We start from the raw sequence: 22,742 nt of genomic DNA on the forward strand, positions 1-22,742 counted from the left end.
TAGCCTGCGTGGCCGGCGTTCAAAGGGGAAGGAGAAGGGGAGTTCGAGCGCGAGGTGCGAGGAGAGAGCGCGAAGCGCGATCGGGGAAAGGGGGGAGGGGAACGCCTGCCCTGACGCTATTGTTTTTGTCGTTTTTTACGTCCAGATTCTGGACGCAAAAATCGTGATTGGTCAGAATTTATAGAGTGTGAAAATTGATTGTTCCGATCAGTCAGATGTATGTCATTCAATCGATTAAATTGATGGCTGTGGTCTGTTCTCAACTTTCATTCAATGCAGATGAATCCAGTGGCGAATGTCATGAGCGATTTCTCTGCGAAGCGGTTGATTCTTTGAAAGAAATCGGCCGTTGTAGGATTTGGTATCAAACTACTGAATTTGCGAAGAAATTATAACAAGTTATAGCAGCCGGTAAGCGCTACACGCTGTGAGTTATAAAGAGTGTTTGGGTCACGGCCGGTTGCAACCCGACGCCATAAACTCCTACACCGGAAACGCTGCTTGATTGAAATAAACGTTCTCTCAGTCTCAGAACGGCAACTTTCGTAACAAATCCGCAGTTGAAGGGTGCAAGGAAGATATATCTGACCTGATCTACCATATTTCTGAAAAGAAGACGAGAAGAAAAGAAATTAGATAGGCAATTCGAGCGGTGAAGGGTTTTATTCCCCGCGAAAATAGGCACCAATCAGATTGGATAATTTTGACAGCCAGACGTAAAACAGAGGGCAAGCAGATGACAAGTACTTTAGGGGCGGTATGAAAAAAAAAACAATAGCGTCAGGGCAGGCGTTCCCCTTCCCCCTTCTCCGATCGCGCTTCGCGCTCTCTCCTCACACCTCACGCTCGAACTCCCCTTCTCCTTCCCCTTTGAACGCCGGCCACGCAGGCTAGGTTTTCCTTTACACAGAATGTCCATACAAGCCCCAAACATTCTCTTTCCCTTAAGCTTTAAGTAAACGTACTTGGTTTTGTTTTTATTATCCATGGTCTCAACCTGTCACTCTCTCCCAGCTCATTCCAGGCTGTGATTTCGATCGTGTACTGCCTGCCACATGCTAATGATACAGTATAGTTAGTTGCCGTAACGTCAGTGACGTTAACTTGATACCAGGTCACCGCTGTTATCTGTCGGTAATATATCGAGTACATAGTCAGCGGACATCCATTGTCTACAGGAGGGCTCCATGTCGGATTGACATCACATGCAGAGGTTTCTGTTTCCTTGTTGTTTATAGCAACAGGTGATGGAAGATCTGCAATAAAGAAAGGCTTTGATATATAAATCGAGCAGTGTGTAAAGGGTCGGTTAAAGAGAAACGAATAGTAATAATAACGTGTGCAGGTATAAAATTACTGCAGCACGTTCTGCTCAACAACACTAAAAGTCCTGACTTGATTTAATTATAACTTCACCTTCACCTGTCCCCTGGCGCCAAGTTGGCGCATAGGGCCTCCACATGTGCTCTCCATCGATTCCTGTCTTGCGCTGCAGTGCGCACCTCTCTCCAGCACTGCCACCCTGCATTGGACCTCTCCTTTTCTACTGTGCGCCGCCAGGTTGTTTTTGGCCTCTCTTTCTCTTTCCCTCTGGGGTCCATGTCAGGGCTTTAACACAGTCATTGTCAGGTTGTTGTCTGAGGATGTGTCCAATAAATCGCCATCTCCTTCTTCTTACCTCTTCACTCAACCTCTCCACGTTAGCCCTTTCCAGTAGCTCTATATTACTAATCTTATCTTGCCATTTAATCTTCATTATCCTCCTCAGGCATCGGTTCTGAAACACATCGATTTTCTTAGCATCACCTTCGTTCATTTTCCATGTTTCGCAACCATACATGAGAACTGGTTTGACCAATGTTTTGTATAGCCTGATCTTCGTCTTCCTCGACACACTGCTGGAATTCCATACTCGATTTAGCTTCACAAACGCTCCCCTCGCTTTCCCTAGCCTAGCCTTGATGTCTTCTTCTCCGCCCCCATGCTTACATACTGTGGCTCCTAGATAAATAAACTTCTCTACATCTTCCAACGCCAGACCATTCACTGTGATGGCTTCATTATTCTTTGCATTGACTCTCAAGACTTTGCACTTCCCGACATTTACCCGAAGGCCTGTCCTTTCTGCATTTTCTACCAGCCTGTTTGTTTTCAACTGCAAGTGCCTTTGGGTTGAGGAAATTAAAGCTACATCGTCAGCGAAGTCTAGGTCCTCAAGTTTTGATGTAAATTTCCACCTCAGCCCGGTTCCCTCCTCTTTCACAGTATGCCTCATTACCCAGTCTACAATGAGCAGGAAAAGAAAGCCAGACATTGTACATCCTTGCTTGACACCAGTCGTTAGTTCGAACCATTCTGAGGTTGCTTCTTCCTTAGCAACAGCACATTCAAAGCCATCGTACAGCGCTCTAACTATGTTGACGATCTTCTGTGGGATACCATACTGATTCATTATCATCCATAAGCCGTTTCTGTGCACTGAGTCAAACGCCTTCTCGAAATCTACGAAATTGATATAGAGAGTTGCCTGCCATTCATTCACTTGCTCCAATATATTGCGTAGGATGAAAATTTGCTCCGTCGTTCCTCTACCAGATCTAAATCCAGCCTGTTCCTTACGGAGCCTGTTATCAATCCCCATGCGAATGCGATCAATTACAATTCTTCCCAATATCTTGCTAACAACTGGTAGGAGAGTCACTCCCCGCCAGTTCTTACACTCCCTTAAGTTCCCTTTCTTCGGTATCTTAATAATGAGCCCCCTCTTCCATTTACGTGGGACCTTTTCCAGACTCCAGATCGTGTCTATAAGTTCTTTCACTCTATCGGTTGTAAATTCAAGGTCTGCCTTCAGTAGTTCAGCTGTTATCATATCTTCACCAGGGGCTTTACCAGTCTTAAGACTCTTTATTGCCCTTCTTATCTCAGCTTTGCTCACAGGTCCCGTGTCAATGTCAGCTATACCCTGTTGTTCACAATCTTCTTCATTGATCGGGTAGGCTGGCTCCTCTCTATTGAGTATCTCCATGAAATGCTCTCTCCACCGCTTCCTTCTATCCTCATCGCTGGTTAAGGCGTTACCATTTCTGTCGTTGACTACTGTGCTCTGCCTTGGTTTGTCGTTGCAGATCGTTTTAGTTAAGTTGTAAAGTGTCTTCATGTGTTGCATATTCGCTGCTTCCTCTGCTTCTTTTGCTATCCCTTCTGTCCAATTCCTCTTGTCCCTGCGTATTTGCCTCTTCACTTCTCGGTCTTTGGCTTTATATTCTACTCGCCTCTTTTCTTTCAGTCTCTCGGAGCTGGTTCCATCAAGTTTTAGTTTAATCATTTTCCTCTGCTCAATCAGGTCCCATGATTCTTAACTTTCTTTTTCTTATATCCTAGAACTTTCTTTGTTGTCATATTGTAAGCCTTCTCTATGATACCGTTAGCCTTCTCCAGCTCAGCTTCTGGCCGATCTGTTTCGTCATCTTCCAGCTCCTCCCTCTGCAATATCTCAAACCTGTTCCTTAGTTCCAAACAAAACTTCCTCTTACACACATCGTTCTCCAGCTTCTGAGTATCATATCTCGTTCTCCTAATTCCACGTCTTTTAGGAGCTGCTTTTAGCTTTAACCTCAGTTTGGTGCAAACCAGGTGGTGGTCACTGGCGATATCAGCTGATCTTATGGCTCTTGTGTCCAGCACAGATGTTCTAAATTTCCTGTTGATTAACACATGATCTACCTGATTGCAAGTGCGTCTATCAGGGGATATCCAAGTTTGTTTATGGATCTCCTTATGAGGAAATATCGTACCTGTGATCACTAGGTCGTTCATGCCGCAAAACTCGCATAGTTTCTCGCCATTGTCGTTCCTGGTTCCAACTCCATGCTTACCCATTACTCTTTCGTATCCTTCTACATCGCTTCCTACCTTTGCGTTCAAATCACCAGTGATAACCAGCAAATCGTGCTTCGGTGTTTTTTCCACTATTGCCTGGAGCTTCTCATAGAAATGATCTTTCACCTCTTCATCAGTGTCATTAGTGGGGGCATAGACATGTATCAGCGTTAACTTGACATACCTAGAGTGGAATCTGGCTCGAATTATTCGCTCATCTATAGGTGTCCAGTTGATCAATGCTTTTGCTGCATCTTTGTTTAGCATGATGGCCACGCCATGTTGATGAACTTCGTCATCTCTACCAGAATACACTATCGTCTCACCTGTAGTGAGAATGAACTTCCCCGATCCACACCATCTGCTTTCACTTATACCCATTATCTGCAACTTAGCCTCTCTCATTGCTTTCGCCGCTTGGGCTGCCTTACCTTGTGCATACAAGGTTCTTACGTTCCAGTTTCCTATCCTCAACTGTGTTTTTGGGTGCACTAATGGCGTCCTCGGCTCCAGAGTTTCCATGCGGCTTTCGCTCTGGAGCGTCATGTTGTGTGCCACTCGGCCCCCAAGATTCGATAGATTGCCTCTAATGTGTTCGGTTTCTGTAATCATTCATTTTTTTACGAGGTTAGGTGATTAGCCTAACGCCCAACCCCCAACCTGGAGGACCAGGGGCTGCCCTTCGTCAGTTCTCTATCCCTTGACCAATCCGGCACGGTTGAACCCACCAGGGACTAAGTCCCCACCGGAATAGCTCTTGGGGTCACTGAGACACGCAAGCTCTACCACCACGTCAAGGTGACAAGCCCAGGGTAGAGATTTTTTAATTATAACACCTAACCCTTAAAAATATCGTTTCCTTTCTTAGACTGCTAGAAGATGCACAAAGTGCTGTAAAAGGGTTTGTTGCCTAAAGTACAAACAAAAAAACAATAAAACACAACAATACGTCAAATACAACTTATTAAAGCGTATATATTTCCATGGTTGTGAAGTTTCCAGTCATTATTTCAAGTTGCAATACAAACATTACCTCCGCCGGTTTTGAAGTTCCATATCTTGCTTTCATTCAAAGCACTCTCGCCATATCCACTCAGTGAGGTGACTGTCACATCATATTCAGTGTTACAGCTGAGCTGAAGCGTCAACCTGGTTGCATTTCCGTTTACGGTAACTGAGTGCCACTTGCTCTTCCTCTTGTGTGACAACACTTCCCTGTAGTTCACAGTGTAGTTCAAAATTGGACACGTTTCTTCAAAGGGTGGTTCCCAACCCACAACAACAGTTCCGCCTGGTACTTGTTTGGTTGTGTTTACGATAACAGGAAAGCCTGAAAAGAGTTAAAAAGAAAGATTTCCTGTAAAAGGTTGCCGTATTTGTGGAACATCGTCCCAGAGTTAGAGATATGCGCCAGAGTATTTTTAAAAAATAGATAATTCGCGTCTCTATTTATCTATTTCTAATATATACACCTTATTCGATGGTTAAACATATAATACGCGCGAATATTTTGGGAGTTGCGTAGTATTTTTCCGAGCCCCGTACGCGCTAGGGGCGAGGAAAAATACGAGCAATGAGCAAAATGTCCGCTCGTATTATATGTTAAACTATCGAATAAGCGATTTATTATTCCACTAATTTTTCCACTTTGTTTGGGCCAGTATTCCGTAAGTTTGTCAGCCTGTATTTTTGCCCTGTTCTGCTGTGTAATAACGTCGCATATTTTGCGCGTTCTTTTGCCCTAATATGGTAAAATGGCGCAATAGTGGAATAATGATTATTTTTATCAACTGAATCGTAAAGGTCACCTCTAAGTTTATTGATTTGTTCCAGCGACAGTGCCGTGCCAAAGACGTAGAGATCGGACACTGATCCATAAAAATGGTGTTTGTCCCAGTGGCCATCCTCGCCAATCTGGTACTGCCACCCTGTCGGCTGAGAGAACGCGTCCCCGGGGGGATGTAATTTGTTCCCTTTTATTTTACCGTCAGCGTAAATCAACACGGACCCGGTCACGTGATCCCACGTGACAGCCACGTGGGTCCAATTGTCCATGGCGATATTAGTACTCTCCAAGGACCACGTTGTATCATATTCCTTTTGGTGGCGTTGTAATTTGATCTTCTGGTTTTTTGTGCTTAGCAGAAACTGTCTTGGATTATACCAGTCGCTGTAAATCGCTCCCAACTTATCGGAGGCAGATTTCGGTTGTTTAATCCAAAAGGCAATAGTGAAACTCCTACCGTTCAGATTGATTATCGGTGCACTGGCGAAGGAATTATTTTGGTTGAAATATACGGCCTTACTGCCAGGACACCTTCCACTGATAAAGGATGGCGATCCAACTAAACTGAAAGAGAAAAAGTGTGATTTTTGATCAGACGTGTCCACAGTAAAATACCTTGAATGTTTGCTAAATGATGACCCGTCCCCTTCCTGTGCATGCACACTGTAATTCAAGGAGAAGCCGGCTATGAGGCTTGTGATGTAATTAGGTCTCGTTAACATTTTCGCTCTCAAATTTCGTTCCAATGTTAGCAATCGTCGGATCCAGATGATCCTGATCTGGAATCAATAACTTTGTACTTAATTCAATGTCGTAGCTACTAGCTGGCTGCAAATGTTCTACTAATAATGAATAGTCTTGTTGAACAATATTTGCTATATTTGGTTTGGAAGCTTGTCCATCGCATGCTACCTCCTGGCCCTCAGCGTTTAACTGGTTTGAGGGGAAAAATGGCGGAGTTTTGAGTATGCGCGTGCAAATTATCTTGGACTCTCTCTTCTTGCACCTGGGTTCAAACCCTATATAAAAAGGGCCTACGAAAAAGAGAATTCAGGGACCGGACTAAATAACCATTAGATTTTCAAGGGGCGATGCGTCTCTCCACGTTTTGGAAGAAAGCGTTGATTAAAAAATAATAACACGAGCTGTATTTAGCTCAAATGCTTGCCATATTTGGAACAGAGTAGTATTTCAAGAGTTCGGTTTGCCATATTTGGAACAGAGTAGTATTTCAAGAGTTCGATTTGCCATATTTGGAAGAGAGTAGTATTTCAAGGGCTTGAAATACTACTCTCTTCCAAATATGGAAAGTGTAACAATTGACTGAATAAAAAAACAAGATGGCGGACAATTCTATCGATCAGCGTGTGGACAAAAATAGAAATTTTAATGAGATAAGCTGTCAAAGTGAACGAAAAATTACGAATATGGAAAGCAAACACTGCTGTATGGTTTAACTGAGCTAAAAAATGCTCCATTTCTTGAAGGCTCCAAATAGAAGCTTCAATGATTACGATCGTCGTAAACGTCAGGTAGCATTAGATGGCGTTAGAAAGTAAACAACCAACCTTATGTCCTTGTCTTTGCCATTCAGCATCCAGTGGCCAAGAACTACCATATCTGAAAACAAAATGATAAAGAAATCTATGATAGCCAGATACTTATCGTTTACGTACGTTACTATGATATTTTGCCTGTAACGGGCGGGCAGTTGTTTGACCATTTGTTTTGCATGTTTCTGCAGACATTAGCTACGATATCGGCCTGCAGTATGTGGAATGACATCATTTTTGTTGGTAATAACGGGAGTTTGTAATCGGCAGTTTGTAATCGTCTCGGTCAGTAGATGATTTATAAAACAAACGTCACAGGAAAAAAAAATAACAGATATCAAAAATGGCCAGTAACGGGATTGACTAGAGTCCAATCCGGTCTGAATTCAAAGAAATGATTAAAAAATCAGGCTCCTGCAAAGCGATTTTTTAATCACGAGAAACATGCAAAAAATGCCTTAGAGTGCACTATTTAAACAATAGAGTGTTTCTGTTTTATGTTCTAAAAACAAATATTAGCCCGAGATCGAAATTCTAAGTCTGAGGGCCCCTTGTACACGCATAACATTTCCAAAAGCAACTCTCACGCCACAGACCCTCGACAGAAACACTCCACTGTTGTACTAAAGTCTGAGAGTGTGTACCTTGAGACCTCATCCTGCAGCATCTAATCATCTCAATACAGTTCAGCTCCTCACAATCCCCTTTGTACACGCCCATCATATAGTGCCACTCTGGACACTTGCTCCATCCTTTCTTATCAAGCGATTTCCTCACATCTTGCTCTTTGCAATCCCTTGTTATGTTTTCGAAGTTTCTAGGTCTGCAACATAACGCTTGCTCGATACTGTGCAGCCAGGTGTCTTTGGAACGGTAAATTCCTTGGAGGAAATGCCCGTCAGGACAAGAAGCCCATTTGTTTTTTCTAAATTTTTGAATTTCAAATGGAAATATAAATGTAATGAATTTAAAATGATAATAAGAATTTATTACAGATTTAAATGTTTACTTAAGGCGTGGTACTTAATGTGGTACTTAAGGCTATGTCATAATAGTTAAGGCCATTTTTCTGATGTTCAATGATGTAGAAATTGCTTTCAAATTGAGAGAAGCACCGAAGAATTGATATACGACAAATTGGAGAAAAATGACCTGTGAGAAAACGGGAAAATTAAGGCGGGGAAGTAAAAAACGGGAGCAGTTGTTTTTTGCTGACTCTTTTATTGGCTTAAAACCCACGCGTCACTTGCAACGTTTGCTGAGCCAATCAGAACGAACAGAAAACCAGTTGAAGGTTTTGCATTCCAATTCATGTTCCTTACGTACAGTGTAACAGTCTTAACCCATTCACTCCCAAATATTTTTGACAAAACGTACTGTTTGGGCATTTTTGCCTTTTTTCACATTTCCAACCTATCTTTTCTATTCACAAGCCTCACATTTTATGACATTTTTGCTCGGACATGCGCAAAAGTCAAAGTTTTGCCCTACCATTTTTTCTCGCTTTTCCTTTTCCTTTTTTTTTTTTCTCTCCTTATCTTTTGGCAGCAGTTGTCTTAACCAAGAAACACATCGCATCTTGCAGTTGTTGGCCTTCTACTGGGCTTGCTTGTAGTTCAAGAATTCCCGAGAAAGCATCGAAACAGGAAATTCTTGCCATTGAAGAGCAAAGGGTTCGAAGAGGGTGGTTGAGGCAAAATTTTCTACGAGTTTTTCACTTACATTTCCAAGCATTTTTGTGGTTATTTCAAGCACAATTGACCCAATCGCTCTTATCTGGGCATAATTGACAAGACCTTTTCCCAAGGCAGAGATTGAGTACAAGTGATGCCTTTTTTGGTCAAAGATGATGACCTCAGGAGTGGAACAAAGGGCAACGTTTATTGCGGCCGGTTTTGGCCGGCAAGGGTACCAACAACAAAAAAAGAAAAAAAGAAGAAGTTTGCTCATTGCAAATTGCAAGACAAGACTTGTTTGACTGACCTGCTCAGAGAAGTTTTCCAATCTACTATTTGACAGACAGGAGTGTCATCTTTGTACTCGTGTGGAGGAATACAACACCTCCCTTCTTTAATATTGTCAATCCCGTCAGGTGAAGAAATATCAACATGGTTTTTCCTCCATAATCCGTTCAGATATCTCCCCAATGAGCAGTTTGCCCATCCTGGTTGACTGAGGGCTTTTTTCCAATTTACCTCATAGCAGCTGTTGTATTCTGTAATCAACAGAAGGCAAAATTACAAAATTGTCCCTTGGGCCCTGGTTGATCAGTTTGCAAGACTTTGAAAGAATCTTAGCAAAATGTTCATGTCTTTTCATTTATACTATTTACTTGGGAGAAAACTAATCGTGCGAAAGTTAATCGCAAAATTTGAAAACTGGGGAATATCCCCTGGGACTATTTGGCAGAGAAGCGAAGCTTCGAGGGCAACTGTGAAATTTTGAGGACAATCTTTCAGCCAAGGGCATTATCCTCCAATATACCAGCCGCCTGAAGGGGTTTATTAATTTTATAACCCTCCGTTTTATTTCTACAACGCCCTTCATCGCCAGTAAATTTATAGGAAAAAACCTACGTAATAAACCCGGCTTAACTGTGGTTAAAACAAATGTAAGTTGATTGGTTTACGTGATTTTTAACTCTGTGATTTTATTAAAAGTTAGAATTGAATAAGGTGACTTCATTCGTTTGTTTTGTGCCGGCCTACAAAATCGGGCGACGGATATCAAATCGGACAGGGTATATTCGCTGATACCCGTCGTCCGATTTTGTACCACGTGATGCGTTTTGTCCAATGAGCGCGCGCAAAAATTAATGGGTGGGTTATAATATCTGATATTTATATGACGTGACGTGTTTAAAGACTTTAAATCATTCGCACGCGCGAAAAACATTCCATGGTTTATAATTATAATGCCCGATATATGGGAAATTTCAGTGTGATTAATACCTTGACCGGCGTTTTCAACTGCATTTATTTGCTCCGCGGTCAAAGCGACGTCATAAATCTGCATGGCGGTAATTCGTCCCTTAAAATACCGGCTATCATCTTCTATTGAACCCATTCTCACGTTATCTTGAGTAGCAAGAGTCTGTCTTGCTCCAATATCCTTCTGGCACACTTGTTGTCCATAATGCCATAAATTTGCAATACCAGTATAGCGGTCATAGGACATACCAACATAATGCCACTGGTTTAAAGGCAGAGGTTGATCGGCAAGCAATAATGGCTGAATTAATATGTAGTCTCTGCGACTAAACGCACCATACAACGTTCCTGAATGAATCCACAAATGAACACCCCACTGCTGACTGGCCAGTCCGCCAGTTATCTTATAATTGAACATCGGTCCGTTTATATTCTCAGGATACACCCAACATAACATTGTGATGGAGTACTGTACGTCTAACCCTCCATTGTTTGGGAACTCGATGTAACTGTTGGCTTGTCCTGCGAATTGGTATGAGCCACCCGCCTTACCATCGGGACCAGCTGTTAGATTAACACCAACAGGGGTACCCTGGGGTTGTTGATCTTTTATTTCCCGTGTTGCATACATGCTGTTCAAGGGATAAAAGGCAATTGGATCCGGAACAGTGACGGCTACAAAATTGAACAAAATGGAAGAGTAATAAACTAGTTTTTATAAAATGTAAGCACAATCAACTTTCTCTCAAAGCCTAAATTAAGGTAGACATGTTTGCCGGCTGGTTCTGGTCGAATTTTACTTTTTTGTCTGTGAATGAACTCTCATTAGGCGGACACCTCTCAGGTAGGCTAGGTAGGTAGATAAGTAAGGAGGTAAGTAAATAAGGAAGTAAGCAAATGAGTACGCACGCAATAAGGCCGGGCAAGCAAGAAGGCCAAGCAAGCAAGAATAAAGCTTGTATTAAAAATGCACTGATTACAACTTAAGGAAATATTTCCGCTCTGAAATTATAAACGTTATTGACTGGCTTTCCAAAAACCGTTCCCTTTGGGGTCTTTGTTTACTACTGGAAACAAACTCACACTCTTCTTTGACTTGAAAGACGTAAACATTGTTTGCCCAATCGCCTCCTTTACCGTCTGCCCTGCAACCGCTGCTTTGGCCATATTTGTAAAACGTTTCCAATGCCGTAGCACTGGATGCACACCATCCGCCATGTTGAAGTGCAAACGCGCGGAAATATCTTTTGCGAGCTGCCACAGCGCACTTAACAATTGCGTTCTGGCGGTTTAAGTAATCTCCATCCAAGATCGGATCTGTTCCTTCAAGTGTTGGAATTGCACGATCTTTGGTGTCTTTAAAGCATCCAACACCTTTATAATCTATGAAAACACCAGGTTGTTCAATTAATCGAAATATTTAGAAAATTAAAACGCTTAGCGTGCTTCCATAGAGTTATGTAAGACAAGTTTGGATAACGAGATAGAAAAGTTGCAGAAATACCGATCGTCTCTAAACTCGCCAGAAACATGGATGGAAATGTAGTTTTCTTTTTCCTTTGTACAACTTAAACTCTCAAAATAAACTCATATCGTTCCATAGAGTTGTGACAAATGGCTTTCAATCAATCACAATAATGATGTGTAATTATTGCACAAAAAAGCCTGAAGTTGAATATTTCAGATACTTTATATTTTCAGTTTAAAGGAAATTTGTCCAGACATTTTAATTAATAATTTGAGGAAAGTTTGTATGAATTTAGTAAATTGTTAAATTGTTTCAGTTAAACAGTAATACCTTTAATATAGTAGACCTGATTAGCCAACGGGCCACCTTCACCATCACTTTTACAATTCAAAGATATCCCATATTTATTGAATGTGTTTTCGGCAGTATCACTCGATGAGCAAAATCCACCATCCTGAAGGGCGAAAACTTTATACCCTCTGTTTTTGGCTGCTTTGTAGCATTTCATGATTGGTTCACTTCTCGATCCTGGGTTGCCATCCAACATGTAATCTTGCCTTTCTAATGTTGGGATTGCGTGCTTTGAAGTGTCGTTGTAGCAACCGATCGTCTCAACACCTGTGTTAAAAACAGTATTTAGTTGCGGAGCTCCCAGCGGCCCGAAGGGCCGCAGAGCAGAGCCCCATACCCATAGAAAATTAACAGACCCATGCTTTTGGTTTTTCATGGTTATCATGGCTAGCGGCATGGTTCGCGGGCGCGACGACGTCGCCCCAACATGGCGGCCATACTCCAGAAATAGGTTTAAGATTATGGTTAACGTCAGCTCACATCTTTGATATTGGACATCCGTTTCATAGTCAAATGACAGCTGTCAAAACAAGGTATCCGCTGATCACATGACCATATCGCGGGCTCACATATAGAACTTATTGAGGTCGAATGTTTTTTTAAAGTTTACCGCTGTCCAAGTAATGGTATACATTGGATCGCGGGCTAAGTGCTATATTTTTTTTCCTGTTATCGGTCACGGTAAATTCAGATTTACGAAAAGGGCGAAGTAAATAATCGGGGAGCTCCGCTTTTAGGCTTGGCTTAATCTATTTAATATTCATTACCTGTGTTGATTAATTTTTTTTTGTATTTTTACTGACCCTTTTATTCTACTCATCCCAGTCGACCACAAAAACCAATATTTTTTCACCCTCCCCACCCTCGTTTGTTCTAAGTTTGTGTACCAACATTCTAGAGTCAGTCGTTAAAAATAGTTAGTACTGTAAGTTAAGCATTCAGCAGAGTCCCAGTAAGCCTGCGTAGCCAGCGCCGTAGTTTCGAGCGCGCGTATGGGAAACGCGAAAGGCGGCCTTCTTGCAATCGCGCACTCTGTAATGCGCGCTGAAAAAGTACACAGACGCCTGCTACGCAGGTTAAGTCCCAGTCGATTTTGTAGTTGCCCCCGCAGGGTTTTGGCCCAGAGGCCAAAACCCGAGGAGGCACCCTAGGACTCCCCGCGTGTATACATACAAGGACAAAGAATATTTGTTGAAAAAGTAAGAAATGTGTTTGTAATGGGCGAAGCGTTCTCGATTTGACAAAACTAGGCGCGCACGGTCGTGACGGGTAATATTTTAGCAAGCGTGCACGGTGGTGTCGGGTACTTGCAACCACGAGGTCGCGTTTGGTCACCTTCGCGTTTCGAGCTTCGCCATCTGCTAGCAGCGTTTTGTTTTCCGGTTTTGGCCTACGCGTGTTCACAGATTTGTTCGAGCGGTTTCTCTGCTTTGGTTGTGTTAAGTGATATTTGAAGCAAATGTTAGTAATACGTCGAAAGATTTCGAGCAATTGGTTTCGTGTTCTTGGCTACGTGCCGGCTACCTATGTTCCAAGCGTTACATTTGTAAGGTTTGCTTTCGGAGGTTTGTTGTATCGTATACATCTTACAAGTTACAACGAGTAATAAACAAACGCGTGAACTTTGTCATGTAGTACAAGGTACAACGTAATTCGTTTCGCTAACAAACTGTCAGATTATTTGATCCAAAGAGTGGGTTGTTTTCTCGAATCTTTGAATGTGCCATATTTTGTTACTCGTGGAATTTTTTAGGCTTTTTGGCCTGGAAATTATTGTAAGTTTATTTTGAATGTTATAAGCCCGGGAATAAGCTTGTGTGTTGTCATCACGAATAATGTGTTATGTGTTATTTCCGCTAGGTGTTATTTCCGCGCGCTAGGTAATATAATTCGACTTGAACTTGTGAATATTTTTAGGACGCAACGCTGTCACACAACAAGAAATTCCGCATGACACAGTAAAAAAGAAGCCTAATTGTGCAGTCCATCGGCATTAATAATTAAAGGCGACAAAAAAACAAATTATAAAAAGGCGGGGGCAGCTTTATAGTGAGAACTATTACTAGTTAATAATAAGTCGACGGTGTTCAGAAATGTGATTGTTAACATCATTTAGATTTCTCGTCGTTCCTTTGTGTTCAGTCAGTCTCGTGTTGAGGTTTCCGGTCTCTCCGATGTAGGAGGCCTCGGAGCATTTGATCTTATAAATCGCTCCCTGTGTGTCGTTAGGTTTCTGCCTGTCTTTAACGTTGGACAGTAAATGTCGTAACGTAGTTATAAATTTGTGAGATACACGGATATTGGCGGGGTTGTAGAATCCGCGCAATGGTCTTATATATAATTATGACATCATCGACTGACAACAACTTTTCATTTGACTATGAAGATGACCACCGCTCAAGTTGTCGATACGTCGAAACGTCAGTCACCACCAACGGTTCTTTTCAGAACTACTCTCGCCAGGACGATCCACTATACGAAATACGGTCAAAATGTCAAATGGTTTCAATTAATGTTGTGACCAGTCAAAAGGATATGCCGACTCACGATCCGTAATGTCTGATCGGCATGATGCGAGGTAAGGTTTTAAAATGTTCGGTTTCCCTGTCATGTTATGATTTACCAACATAGATATCTTTTTAACCTCAGCAACTCTCTTTGGAAATCACTTTGACCTTATAAAGAAAGTTAGCGTGTGTTCTGGAATACTACTTTGAGGTCAACAAAAGTGCAGAAGTTGTAGCTGATAATTGTTTTTGTTGCTATGAAGAATTAAATATGGCAAAAAATGATGATTTCCTTTTTCGGAACTGTATAAAGAAAAGGTTCGGCTGAATTGGTTCTGTTTCTGTTGAAAATGTCGTTCATTATATTTATTTCTTAGTGGCATTTTCAACCAAAATTCATGTTTTATTTTCCCCCGTAATTTTCCGAAATTACACTGAAAATAATTATCTTCGCGAAAGTAAAAAACAGCGATAGATATTATTATGCCCAAACTGCGAATGAGCGAATGGACTTGAGAACTATAACGAGCGAACGGACGAAGGAACAAGCCTTTTTTCCGGCCGAGAGGAACATATAGGCTGCTGGATGATCTTAAAATCCAAAACACGTGGTGTTTTTTGTGTTTAATCATGGGCAAAGCAGAATACATCATTGTAAATTATGTTTACCGTCGATTTGCGTGCAGCACTGTCCGCTGTATCCAATTTTACAAGAACACTCCCCATCTCTCTCAGAAATCGGAGTTCCGCCATTAGAACATCCCTTGTTACAAGAGAGGATTTCCGTTAGCTGGGGACAGGAATAGCCACATGTGGGCTGACTGGTGATAGTGCGTTTACGTTTCATTGTCCCTCCGTTGCCACATGGTTGGGTACAAGGCGTCCACGAGGTCCAAGAACTCACGTCACATTTGTGGCAAACTCTCTGCATTTCAGCTTGATCAACTATCAGGACAAATGTAAGGACCAGAGAGTACAAACATAATCTTGGCGTCATTGTCTCAAGCTTTTTATCAAACTAGAAAAAAGGGGAAAAAACAACTTCGTTTAATCTGTACGATTGGATGGCTTCATCGCTCCATATGCGCGCTTTGTGTGTTCGAGTCAATTATATGAAGATAAGGCTATTTTAAGAAAAACGACAATTTTTTTAAGTTTCAAAGACATGTTTCGACAGAGCATTTTCTTAAAATCTTTACGTGTTTCGACATGTTTCGACAGAGCATTTTCTTAAAATCTTTACGTGTCTGCTGTTCTCAAGATAAGGCTAGTTTTCACGGGGCATAAGCACAAACACTAGGCAACAAACACAAGCCGACAAGCACGAGCATATATTATATTTATGTCTGCAACAGCCTTGTAGTTTCCTTTGACGAAATATACAGGTCTTTCATTCACGTTTGCATTTGAAATAGAGTTTCTCAGTCATTTATATTCAACGTAAATTGTTCATCACAAAATTAACGTGTTTTGTGATTTCAGAGCTGAGATATTTCTATGAATAAAAAAATCAACAACGTCAAATCAATAGTTTAAAAAGTTAAGAAAAAATATGAGCTTTCGGCTATTTTACTATAGCCTTTGACGAATGTAAAAAAGAGAAAGCGCGTGGTTGGAAATATATGCAAGGGAGGGTGTGAAAAGATTAAAAACTAAAATACAATAGAAGTGTAAAAAGCTAAAAAAGGACAAAAAAACAGACAAATTAAGAATTATAATAAGATAGAATATTGTCTTGGTAACGGTTTGGAATTATTGTCTGCGCCGACAGTTTTGGCAGTGTGCCAAGATTCTAGTGTTCTTCGAATACGGTAATTGCCTTTGTCTATCACGGTAGCGCCATCAAAGTCAATTGAGTGATTATTTTGCCAAGCATGGTTAGCAACGTTCGAGCCTCTCGTATAAGTTTCAAGATTTCCTTGATGTTCCTTTCTTCGGGTTTTAAAACATCTGCCCGTTTCTCCTACGTAACTCCAATAGCAGTCAGCGCACGGAATTTTGTAAACAACATTACATTGGAGATCCAGGGGCTGCCTGAACTTAGGAGAAGGGAATTCTTGTTGCAGGGTTTTAGCTGGTTTGCTTACTACACGGATGTCATTTTTACGAAGTAACCTGGTGAGAGGTTCAGTCAATCCGCGGATATAGGGAAGACATGCGAAACCCAGGGATGTGTCAGATGGATCGGCCCATTTGAAGAACATGGACACTAATTCTTCTGGGGGAGGAGTTGTCGGGGCTGACTTCTTTTTTAATATGTTGGAAATTTCCGACGACGAAGTTATGGTGTCATTCGACGTGGTGTCGCTATTCACAGCTATCCCTGTCCACAAAGCGTGTGATTACATTCGCGATAAGCTGAACAATGACAGTACTTTACAATCTAGAACAAGCCTAACTACCGACGACATCATTTCTTTATTGGATTTCACTCTCTCCAATAACTATTTTGTCTACAATAACTACAATAACTATATAAGCAGGTTCACGGTTGTGCTATGGGCAGCCCTGTAAGCCGGCTATTGTCGCTAATCTTTGCATGGAGGTGGTAGAAGAATTAGCCATTAATACCTCTACAATTGCACCTAGGATTTGGAAAAGATATGTTGACGATAGCTTTGTCATCATTAAGAAAGACGCTGTCCCCTCCTTTCATGACACTTTAAATTCCATTGACTCAAAAATCCGTATTAACAGTGATTTGGTTATACACAAACAGGTAAACACAAACGATATTATTGCCCGACGTTTCGGCGACATCATGACGCCATTATCAAGGGTAAATTGAGAATAAATAATTAAATGCGAGGTTCAAAGAGATAAACATTTGCATAATGGTGGTGGCTATACAAATACTTTAGCACGGATTGAATCCGTTTGCACGTTCAGACTCGGTGTTAATTGCTTGATGAAAAGCATCTCGTTGACAAGACAGTCAAATTTGTTCTTGCATTTCTTTAGTACTTTGAAACAACTGAGGAGGTCCTCAGGGACAGCACCCGCGTGGTCGTTGTCATAGTGCTTGCGTACAGAAGATGACGTGCTTTTGTGGCCATCCACGCGGGCATGCAAATGCCCGCGCGTGTAGCCAACGTAGCTCCCTGTATCACACAGGTTACACTTAAACTGGTACACTACGCACTGCTGGTTAACAAGCTGTGGTTTGGTCTCACATTCTTGAAGGTCCTGGCCAATTTTCCGACTGACAAATACGGGCTGGACTGTTGTTTGGAGTTTAATGCTAAGGTCTTTCAACTGCGTCTTTACAATGTTTGCAGAAACTTGGTCCTTAAAGGGTATGACTACTCGGGTCACGTCATCTCCCGCCATTTTTTCCGAAGCCTGCAATGGCTGCTGGCCTGAAACTCTCGAGTTCACAAAGGTATTGATGGTGGAGTTGATAAGATCAGGGGCACCCAACGGAATATTTCGTTAAAATATCTGTTCGGAAGACGATTTGAGATCTAGAATTTTCGGAACATTCATTGTATTTTTTTTTGCTTGCCTGCCTTTGCTAGGAATTTCGAATATCTAAAAAATGGTATAATTGTTCATTTTTAACGGATTTTTTACTCTAAAAAGGTCACCTAAAATTTTCGGGAGCCTTTCTCTGGCTGGAATTTTCGAAAAGGTAAGTTTTGATCCCTATTACTTTCGGATCACTAGACTTTCAGCTAGGAAATCCGAACAGATAAAAAAATTTTAGGGGATAAAAATATGCCTATATCTACCGTTTAAATACTAAAATACGTTCAACGGTGCTATCTTTAAGTGGTTTTGAACTATATTCTCGATGGGTGCCCCTGTAAGATGATGGGGGTAATCCAGACGTGAGAACAAGGATTTCAAACGTTCACACTCCTCGGAAAAGTATGGCCACGAGGAGGACAACCGGTACTCGCGATCGAGCATAGTTGTTAGTAAGCTCCGTTTGTAACGGTTGTCAACGTGACTCTGGTAGTGGACAAGTAAACCAGTATTAGTAGGCTTCACGTAAACTTTGGTCTCAATTCTAGGTGCACGGTTTAGGAGCTGGGTGCCGAGAAAGGGGAGCATTCCATCCTTTTCGATTTTCATTGTGAAGCTGACAGAGGGATGGGCGTGGTTCAGGGTGTTTAGGAAGTCCGTAGCTGTAGTAATATTGGGCATTACAGTGAGAGTGTCGTCAACATACCTGCGGTAATAGTCAGGCAGTTTGCCTTCTAGCTCTAGTTTCTCTTCTAGCGATGACATAAACACGTTATCTAGCAAAGGCCCGAGGGGGGACCCCATGGCCACTCCGTCGATTTGTTCGTACAGGGCACCATTGAACTGGAACAACTGACCCTTGGTGGACACGTTCAGCAGATCAACAAGGTCTTCTTTGGAGTTGTTCAGGTCGTATGTAGAGTTAAACCAGTTGTCCCTGAAGGCTTTCTCGGCCAAGATCGCGATTGTTTCGTCTAACGGTACGTTGGTAAATAAGGATGACACGTCGTACGATACCAAGAAATTGCCTTTGCTGATTTGTAAGCTCACGCACTTCATTGACGAAATCGAAGATGTCAGTAACTGTATGTCGATTCAACGACAGCGGTTTGAGCTTGTTATCAAGCCACTTGGCCAGTGCGTAGTTATAGGTGCTCATTGCTGACAAAATGGGGCGTACGGCTAACTTCTTCTTATGGGTTTTTGGGAGCCCGTATAGGTGCGCAAGTCTTGAGCCCGAAGGACTTACGGAGTCCGCAATGTCCTTTGGCAGGATTCTGCGAACAGTAGATTGTAGGATCTTTTCTTTATTCAACAGCGGGTGGTAGTGCTTGGGCGGTCTGCCTTTGGACTTTGGTCTTTCTAGTGGAACAGTACGGAACTTGTTGGTGTCATTAACAGACGCTTCAGATAATAAACGTATGTACTCGGTCTTATCCATAACAACAACGCCGGACCCTTTATCGGGTTTGGTTATGACAATATCACTCCGTCGCTTTAATTGTTCGATTGCAGTCAATAGCGTCTTGGGAGGTTGTGGGCCTTTACGCTGGATGTAGTTGAGGGCTACGGAGCGTAGGGTAGCAGCAGCAAGTTCTTTGGAGTTATCATTGCTGAGATGCCGTTCGAGGTTCCAATATGCTTTGTAAAGACGCAGTTGAAAGACCTTAGCATTAAACTCCAAACAACAGTCCAGCCCGTATTTGTCAGTCGGAAAATTGGCCAGGACCTTCAAGAATGTGAGACCAAACCACAGCTTGTTAACCAGCAGTGCGTAGTGTACCAGTTTAAGTGTAACCTGTGTGATACAGGGAGCTACGTTGGCTACACGCGCGGGCATTTGCATGCCCGCGTGGATGGCCACAAAAGCACGTCATCTTCTGTACGCAAGCACTATGACAACGACCACGCGGGTGCTGTCCCTGAGGACCTCCTCAGTTGTTTCAAAGTACTAAAGAAATGCAAGAACAAATTTGACTGTCTTGTCAACGAGATGCTTTTCATCAAGCAATTAACACCGAGTCTGAACGTGCAAACGGATTCAATCCGTGCTAAAGTATTTGTATAGCCACCACCATTATGCAAATGTTTATCTCTTTGAACCTCGCATAATTATTTATTCTCAATTTACCCTTGATAATGGCGTCATGATGTCGCCGAAACGTCGGGCAATAATATCGTTTGCGTTTACCTGACTCAAAAATCGCTAGTACTATTGAAGAAGAAAACAATGGCCAAATCTCTTTCTTGGACACCTTGGTTTCTAGGAAAAATGGTATTATTGTCATCGACGTTTACCGGAAGCCGACACATACAGATAGATATCTGGATTATTCTTCTCATCATGAAATAAAACATAAAGTCAGCACGGCCTCGACCCTCCTATTCCGTGCAGCCAACCTACCTAGCACTTGTGAAGGTAAAGCACGCGAGACTAGTCACGTTACGGAAGCATTGAAAGCCAACGGCTACCCACCAACAGTTATTTCCAACATATTAAAAAAGAAGTCAGCCCCGACAACTCCTCCCCCAGAAGAATTAGTGTCCATGTTCTTCAAATGGGCCGATCCATCTGACACATCCCTGGGTTTCGCATGTCTTCCCTATATCCGCGGATTGACTGAACCTCTCACCAGGTTACTTCGTAAAAATGACATCCGTGTAGTAAGCAAACCAGCTAAAACCCTGCAACAAGAATTCCCTTCTCCTAAGTTCAGGCAGCCCCTGGATCTCCAATGTAATGTTGTTTACAAAATTCCGTGCGCTGACTGCTGTTGGAGTTACGTAGGAGAAACGGGCAGATGTTTTAAAACCCAAACAAAGGAACATCAACGAAATCTTAAAAATTATACGAGAGGCTCGAACGTTGCTAACCATGCTTGGCAAAATAATCACTCAATTGACTTTGATGGCGCTACCGTGATAGACAAAGGCAATTACCGTATTCGAAGAACACTAGAATCTTGGCACACTGCCAAAACTGTCGGCGCAGACAATAATTCCAAACCGTTACCAAGACAATATTCTATCTTATTGTAATTCTTAATTTGTCTGTTTTTTTTTTGTCCTTTTTTTAGCTTTTTACACTTCTATTGTATTTTAGTTTTTAATCTTTTCACACCCTCCCTTGCATATATTTCCAACCACGCGCTTTCTCTTTTTTACATTCGTCAAAGGCTATAGTAAAATAGCCGAAAGCTCATATTTTTTCTTAACTTTTTAAACCAGAGAACGCTTTTTTACACTTTTAATATGTCTTATCCTGGTTACAGTTCAATTTTTAGTCAAATCAATAATCGGAACCCTGTCATTAAAATATAAGCAAACCTAATTATGGTGAGACTTAATCATCTTCTTTTTGCATATTTCACATGATCACGAGTCCCTGACCGTTAGCTGGATTGCCAAAGTGAAACCCGCAAAAGAAATCTTGAGTTTTTAAATTCAATCGTATTGGTTATTAAAGTTTAATTTTTAAAAGGTTGCTTTCTTCGTGACACAAGATCTAGAAGAACTCAAATTTCATACTTGAAAATTAATGCCGATAACCTCGAAGATTAATGATGCCCAGATTAAATTTAGCCATTTGTCCTAGCGAACGCTAAAAGGCTGAGGCTATAATTGACTTAGCGACAAAATGATTTTTAAAAAATTGTAATCCTTTTAAGACTTGTCATTTCCGTTAAGCTTTTACGTTTATGTGTTCTCAGTGTTTGTATAACCTGGCAGCAAACGTTCTCTAAATTAAAGCATTGTGACGTTATTCTGACTTATTTTTGTTGTTGTTCGTATGAACATTTAATTACATTTCTTATTACCTACAGTTTGATCTTCAGTGGCCATTTTGTGTGATTCAAATATCGATAAGCGACTCAGAAATTGAAGCATCCGGTTGAAAGAGCACGGATATACATTCAGTAAATTGAATTTAACGGTGAACATTTTGCTATATGGTTGTAAAGATTATACTATCGAGCATTTCATTTACTTTGCCTTTGTCTATCTCTGGGATTTCTATTCTGGTGAAGGCAGCAAACGCAAACCTGATACGAATCTTGCTGTAACTAAATCGGATGTAAAGTTCCTGCTTATAACGAAAACTTCGTACTTGATCACGAAACTCATCGTAGTCTGAAAGACACTTAATTAATCAGTGAACGCCCTTCAAAAAATGATTTATTTTGGGGGGTACTGGAGCTATGTCACGATATTTTAAAGGCTAAAATAAATAATTTTTCTGATGTTCAAAACTACGTTCATATGAAGGAAACGTTAAAGAAATATTAGTTTTCTAAAACACCAAAGCAGGGATAATAAACTGAAAATAAACAAAGATTGTTTATTACGTCTGAGGAAGACTTTGCGGATAGCGAACGACAAACGTTTACAATACTAAAAAAATCTGCCAATTTTTGGAAGATGTGCCGCCTCTTTTATAATGTGAAAATAAGAAGATTGCCTACAATATGGAGAACTGGCTGTGCCCTAGTTACGCTTTAAACGAATGTTAGATATAATAAGAAATTTTCGTTTGTACTATGTAAGACAGAGTTGAACCCTACTTACGTACTGTCGGTATCATTTATGTTAGCTTCATCGTTTGATGCATGTAGTGTTCGGTTTTAGTACACAATTCTCACACCGGGTTGCACCAAACAGTTTTCGCCTCGTCACAAAAAGACAGCACAAAATTGCAAGACAAGTTACGTGAAGTGAATCAGCAAAAAAACACTTTATACATTCATATTTACCTGTCATGTGTTATCAAATTGCTTATTACGCCTTGCGCATATAATT

At 41.4% G+C, this 22,742-nt stretch overlaps 2 protein-coding genes and 1 pseudogene across 2 annotated transcripts in view; all 3 read right to left on the reverse strand.

The window, feature by feature from the left end:
- LOC144662778 (acid-sensing ion channel 2-like) overlaps positions 1-22,742 on the reverse strand; it is a 51,546-nt gene that overhangs the window by 12,083 nt on the left and 16,721 nt on the right. The gene's annotated exons all lie outside the window — the stretch shown is intronic.
- On the reverse strand, positions 595-11,274 carry LOC144646316 (uncharacterized). Its single transcript, XM_078505867.1, has 9 exons — positions 11,235-11,274; positions 10,173-10,826; positions 9,205-9,436; positions 7,866-8,146; positions 7,237-7,288; positions 5,691-6,232; positions 4,916-5,212; positions 966-1,256; positions 595-605 (listed from the first exon to the last, which is right to left on the reverse strand). Exons 2-9 carry the CDS (start codon positions 10,780-10,782, stop codon positions 595-597), a joined length of 2,316 nt encoding a protein of 771 aa, XP_078361993.1. The 5' UTR covers positions 10,783-10,826; positions 11,235-11,274.
- On the reverse strand, positions 17,172-19,446 carry LOC144649724 (uncharacterized; annotated as a pseudogene).

Source organism: Oculina patagonica, chromosome 1 (genome assembly GCF_052425735.1).
Source record: "Oculina patagonica isolate OP01 chromosome 1, crgOcupat, whole genome shotgun sequence".
In the NCBI taxonomy this organism is placed as follows: Eukaryota; Metazoa; Cnidaria; class Anthozoa; order Scleractinia; family Oculinidae; genus Oculina; species Oculina patagonica.

What these genes read in the sequence shown, in the direction of transcription:
- LOC144646316 (XM_078505867.1), bottom strand. Translation starts at nt 10,782, where the DNA reads ATGTATGCAACACGGGAAATAAAAGATCAACAACCCCAGGGTACCCCT. An exon ending in AGTTGAAAACGCCGGTCAAG is followed by an intron (nt 9,437 to 10,172) that starts GTATTAATCACA and finishes TGTTGATTACAG; the next exon opens with AATACAACAGCTGCTATGAG. An exon ending in GAACTTCAAAACCGGCGGAG is followed by an intron (nt 1,257 to 4,915) that starts GTAATGTTTGTA and finishes TCTTTATTGCAG; the next exon opens with ATCTTCCATCACCTGTTGCT.